The 6469-nt window shown below is 34.8% G+C and overlaps 1 protein-coding gene across 1 annotated transcript; it reads right to left on the bottom strand.

Moving 5' to 3' along the window:
* Positions 1 to 2980: 2980 nt before the first annotated feature.
* Positions 2981 to 6369, bottom strand: LOC134852132 (uncharacterized; the record flags this gene model as incomplete). Its single annotated transcript, XM_063868424.1, is given in 5 exon segments — positions 2981 to 3256; positions 4493 to 4612; positions 4933 to 5076; positions 5325 to 5480; positions 6164 to 6369. Coding segments are annotated over 5 exon segments (725 nt in total), but the record flags the coding sequence as incomplete, so codon positions are not given.
* Positions 6370 to 6469: the final 100 nt, after the last annotated feature.

Genomic DNA, 6469 nt, shown 5'->3' with positions numbered 1-6469 from the left:
TCTTTTTTTAAACTGATCAAAGAACTTCGCAGGTGGTTTCAATCGTATAATGGACTATTGGTACCTAGGTTTCGTATTTGAAAAACTCTTTGAACTAATTTCCTGAGGAGCAACTATATGCTGTGAGGCCATATGAAAAAACAGGCTTAGCATTAACTTTATACTATTTGAAGAATACACGTCGAGAAAAAACCATCCTTGTAGGATAAGTCAGGATGTTAAGGCAAGCGATTTAAAAAAATTAACTGGCTGATGAAAAGTTGAACCATTGTCTATTAAGACTCTCACAATTTTGAAATTACCAACATTGTCAATTTTCTTAGACACTTCGCATGGTTTTCACCAAAAACTAGCTGCCTGAATTTTTTTTGTGATAAATGCTGTGCTATTGTTTTTGCTATTGTTTCTGCTATTGTTTTTGCTTTTTTTTTGCTTTACATTTAAAAAAATTAATAATAAGCAAATAATTCAATCATTCTTTTCTTGCTGATCAAGAGCACTACAGATTTTTTATTTACAGATTTTCTAATTCTCAGTTTTTCATTATAATATGTTCGGTGTAGGGAAAAACGGACAGACCTATCTGATTAACTTTAAAAGTTTTGATTGTCTTGCAATTTCGCTAGTTTTTTTCCAAAGTGAAAGAGTACTGGTTACAATCAATTAAACATTGAAAAAGGGTTCCCATCCATCTTAAGTTTTTCCGCAAATTTTTCTCAGGGCAAAGAGCAGTGAATTAGAAAAATAAGTCGGCGTGTAATTTTAGCAATCCATTTTGTTCTATCTGATAAAACGGACAACCTGGGCGCTCGAATGTTTATAATGCAACACTTTGCATACCGATGGTTTTGAATTGAAATTTTAAAAAACTGTCGCGTTTATGGCAAAGTCTTTAAACTTTACAATAAATGCAAGACTTTCGTTTTCATTGATACTTTTGTGCAGTGGGAGAATTGAGTTCATGAATGAGTCAAAAGAAAAAATTTCCGTATCATCATTTATTTAAATTAACAGAAAGAAAAGCTTGCAGTGAATGTTTTTCCTAGAAAAAAACCTCAACAAATTGTCCAAAAACTATTTTAAATGTTTTTGACACTCCAGGATTTTCTTTTTCCTGAAGTTATTTCGTACAATAGGATCAATGCATGCTGCGCTAATCGTTACACTCTAGATCTAAACGTGTTTTAAACTGAAAGACCAAATTATCTTAAATTATAATAATTTTCAATCATTCATTTTTAGCGTTAAGAACGTCTACGTTAATATACCCTTGTACAATTCGTATAAGGGTATATTAACCTAGACGTTCTTAACGCTAAAAATGAATGATAAACCGGAAAACCTGGGCACTCGAATGTTTATAATGCAACACTTTGCATACCGATGGTTTTGAATTGAATTTTTAAAAAACTGTCGCGTTTATGGCAAAGTCTTTAAACTTTACAATTAATGCAAGACTTTCGTTTTCATTGATACTTTTGTGCAGTGGGAGAATTGAGTTCATGAATGAGTCAAATGAAAAAATTTCCGTCTCATCTTTTATTTAAATTAACAGAAAGAAAAGCTTGCAGTGAATGTTTTTCCTAGAAAAAAAACTTCAAAAAATTGTCCAAAAATTATTTTAAATGTTTTTGACACTCCAGGATTTTCATTTTCCTGAAATTATTTTGTACAATAGGATCAATGCATGCTGCGCTAATCGTTGCAACTCTAGATCTAAACGTGTTTTAAACTGAAAGACCAAATTATCTTAAATTATAATAATTTTCAATCATTCATTTTTAGCGTTAAGAACGTCTACGTTAATATACCCTTATACGAGGATGTTTTCCTCAGCGGGGCTTGTAAAAATTAATAGACGTTTCAGCTTCCAGGAGAAACTTACTAAAAAGTATTATTTCTGGTCGTTACAAACTGCAGTGTTTGTTTATCTGTTCCGTCATTGAAAAAAATATTCAAAATTTCTTTCTGACTTTGAATGGTGTGTGACTGGTATGTGCCTTCTATCACAAATGACGCAATGCACCCTCGTTTTTTTGCTTGCCTGTTACGTGTAAACCTTTCTGGTAACCATCAAAGTTGTATAAATCATAAGGGTCGCTATCATTTAGCCATGTTCCATATTTTACGCAGACCAACCACAGTGTTCAACGAAATAACGAGTCAGCTTGACCTTTTTTCAAAACTAAAATGTGAGATAATAAGAAATTTGTTGGCACTTATTGGTTGCCGACTTGCACTAGGAAGAAAATGACACGTCCACGTCATTGATAGGAATACCGATTTGATCTATAATGTCTTATAAATTAACTTCACTTAAACAATAAGTTCCACATTTTTTTTGCTGGATTTTCACAGCGTATGTTTAGTTACTTCGAGTTTCAGCAAAAATCCGTTGAACTAACTAGAACGAGCTGAATCAAATTACCGTACCCGCCATGAACGTGGCAAGATTATTGAAGCTTGAGCTTTGCATTACTTGTAAACTAGGTCCTGTTCAACAAAATACAATAGGATGCAGATCTGGTGAAGTTTTCAACAGAAATCTCGCTTTTGTTTGTTGTTACGGCTATGATAAATTTTTTTTAATAGGCTCTGATATTTAATTGGTGATTCTTTTCTAGGAATTTTTAGCTTGTTAATGACTTCAGTAAAGTGAAAAATACTAACGCTTGGATGGTTTGTCTTCGTGACATTTTCAGTGAGTTTTGACAAAATATCGCCTAAATGAAAATGCACCTAGCTGTAACAGTTTACAACTCAACTTATTCTTGCTGAAAATTTGCATATTTTCCGCACGAGTAAAAATTATTATCTACCAAAAAGAAGTAAGTAATATAAATGTGATAAAAAAACTGGAGAAAAATGTGTTTTTTTTTATACCAAGCAGTTAAGTAATGTTTCACTGAAAAACTCATCTCCACTCAAAACGACGAATTAGAAAAGTTTAAATTATTTTCACTTAACATGCAAAGTTGATTTAACACATTACAAATAAGCATTCAATAAATTTAACCTATAATTGCATACTCCTCTATTTAATTTGTTGAAGTTAATGAAAATGAGTTCTAATGTGAGCAATTCAGTTTCCCCGAGAATCGATTGTTTTTAGTTTTTCCTTATCTTGTCTGAGCTTGCGCTTTTTGTCTTACTCTGATCAGCTGACTGGCGTCGTGATCATTTGACAAATGACCTTGACATTGCCCGCTATCTCCTCTGCATTTTGCACGTCTTCTAGGGCCTGTAGATACTTCGTCTAAAGCAACAAGAACTATAGAACCTTATGAAACCTTGGAAAAGTCTAAGCTTCTTTCAAAGATCCAATAAACAAGGATCATTTTTGGAAACAAAATCATTCACATTTTTCCTCGCCATCTGCACCTTCGTTATCGGAAAGCTTAAAACACCTTCCATTTACCAAATGACAAAAAAAATCCAGGTCAAATTGCAAAAAAATCAATTTTTAGCGCAAGTAACTTTCCTTTTCTTTTTCCTGAAAAAAAAACAATGCCAAAATAAGTGATAAATAATTTCGTTTATTAACACTTTAGAAGTCAAGCATACCAAACAGATAAATGATTTTATCTTGAGGATACCATTTTAAAAGTTTTATAAAAGCTTTATAAACCTAACGCAATATAAGCAAACTGTATCAACAGGTAGGACAAATGGGATTGATACAAATTATGATTGGCTCTTTTCTGACACAGAGGCGAAGCTGCGCTTCGCAAACACTACCGAGAACATGACAAAAAGCAGCTCAATAAAATGCAATAAGTAAAAGTACAAATAAGCCCCCAATTAGTAAAAGTTCGGCTAGTCTCTCAGATTCAACCTGCCACCTAGAGGTTACGAGTCTCACGCACTAACCACTCAGTCAAGGACGCTTAATTAATCACAAACACTAGCCACAAATAAAGCAGAGAATGATGCTATGAAAACTTCAATGCTACAGATCGTGATTAAAGCAAACAATTATAAAGAAAACTTTTATTTGCGAGTTTGGTTAGAAAGAAAGAATGTTCCTACTAATACACTAACACTCGCAAGCTCGTTAGTGCAATAAAAATAACCCGATTTGAAAAAACTGTATCAATAGGTAATTTTTTAATTTCGCTGGGAAATCTGAAAATTACATTTCATTTTCAAAATTAGAAGTCAATCAAGGTTTTCGTAACTTTTACACTATTGCTTTACGCTAGTAGAGTAGGCCTTTTTTGACAGTTGAATTGAAGTGATCTTAAAAAGAAATGAAAAGTCAAACCGCGACAAGATAACTTTGAACCGAAGACTTTCTAAGACTTTTCATGAAAAACAAACGCAAAAAAAATCATCGCGACCTATACAAGAGTCTGGACTACATTCTTCGACTCTCAATAATGCTGGCCCTGAATGATTACATGCTTGTCATTATTGTAAAATTATCTCATCATACTATCTAATTCAAGTTTCTCTCTGTTTCATGAAATGGTCATCAAAACAAATTTCGCACCTCGTAGTCTTTCACCATCTGGTCCAGATCGTCTACTTTGCCTTCCATAGCATCTGCCACTTTTTCCATCTGCTCAATATCCAAGTCACCCTCTAAGTCTCCCAGCTTAGCCAGCACATCCTACGAACAAACATACAGATAAAAAAAATGGTTGTACAAATGAAAACCGAAATTTATACCTTTTTTAAAATCCACAGCAAAAACTACATTAGTTTATACCTCTTTGAATTTCAAAAATCTTTCATGATCAACAGTTCTGAATTAACAAACTCAACATGCAAAAGCTGGATCATTGGTAGTTTTTTCGTATTCCGCTTCTTTTTATTTGCGCTTTGTCTTTCATCATCATTACAGCAATCATTTTGTAAGGTTTTGTCAAAATCACGGGGAACACACATCCCAGATATGAACATTCTGATTTTTCTGCAAACAATGAGTACCTCAAAATCATCCTTCTCCTGTTTGGTGAGAAAGGGAGTGTCTTCTAGAATGTTCTTCAACTGGTCCACTGTGGCTTTGGTGTCGGCCAGAGTACCTCGCAGTTCTTTCGACTTCTTCTCTGCTTCCGCCGCGTCATCAGAAGCCTAGAAAAACAACAATCAACGTCCCAAACAAACCATGACGCGTTCAAATGGCCAGCTAACATTTGCATAATATTTGATGTTTTTATTTCTTAATTAAACTGGAGACCATTCAAATCGAGTATATAATAAACGCCAATGTGTTAGCAATAGCCTTTTAAAACGCTAAACTAATTAACATAGAAAGCCTTGTTTGACCGATGGTGAAAAATTAAAGATAAATTTTCCAAGTACCTTTACTGTTCTTCTACCTTTTGCTGGGCCTGTTTGGCTCCGGTAAGAGGGAGTGTGTCGTCACAACTTCTGTCCAACTGAGCTATCTTGTCCTGCATCAGTCGCACTTGTCCTCTCTCACTTAGAATGAGACCAGTCATCCCGTCCAGCTTAGACCACACATCTTCCACTGCCTAGTTATAACACAACACAAGTAACTACATTCAGTTTAAACACAAGGGCAATTACATCTGGTCATAATCATCATCATCGTATGTCCTCTTCAATTTGATTTCATTATTCATCATTTCATCAATCAACAACCGCGACCTGTACTTCCATCGGAACTACAGAAAACTATATGGCAAACATAGCCAACAGACAGTTGGAAAAGAGTCAATGAACTCAATTAAACAGAAAAAAAACGAAATTCAAAAAAAAAGATGCCTCTCTGAATTTTTAGAACAATTTATGATTGGCACCATTTCGAAAAAAACTAACCAAATTTGAGATAACTGGATCAAAAAGTAAAACTTATATTTTGCTAGGAAATCTGATAACTGAATTCTATTTTCGAAACTAGTAATCGATCAAGTTTTTTGTGGCCTTCCGCTCTTCGTTAGTGGAGTTTGGCTTTCTTCTAACAAAGTAAATGAAAAAATCGAAAGTCACACCGCGAAAAAGTAAATTTTAGTCTAACACTTTTCCTGAAAAAAAAAGTCATCGCGACCTATATAAGAGTCTGAACTACGTTCACCGACCCAAAGCCCAAATTAAGGTCGGAACAATAGAATGTGTCACTTAAAACCAATCAGATCAAAGCAATCAGAGCGAACACTTTTTTGAAGTTCATTTGAAACAGCACTCCTACACTAACATCTCTCTTCCTGACTACTCCATCCAGCACCAGCTGTGCATTCTGGTTGACAGTGTCCACCTGGCCATCGAACTGGTCCTCCCTCCTCGAGGCTGCATTGCACTTGTCAGTCGCATCCTCCATCCTCTCCCTAATCAGAGGGATTCGCCTGTACTGCTCGTCGAAACTACTCTGGGCCGAATCGTTCCCTGTCGCATTCTGGAAACCTGTTAAATGTCCAGTTAAGTTACTCTGTGAGTCGCGTACAGTTTATGACGTAGGCTTAATGTCGTGCTTTAAATACTTACGCTGGGTAATTCCTAGAAC

This window comes from Symsagittifera roscoffensis, chromosome 7, assembly GCF_963678635.1.
Source record: "Symsagittifera roscoffensis chromosome 7, txSymRosc1.1, whole genome shotgun sequence".
Taxonomy (NCBI): Eukaryota; Metazoa; Xenacoelomorpha; order Acoela; family Convolutidae; genus Symsagittifera; species Symsagittifera roscoffensis.
The sequence above is the reverse complement of the archived record's forward strand: the minus strand, read 5'-3'. Positions and strand labels throughout refer to the sequence as shown.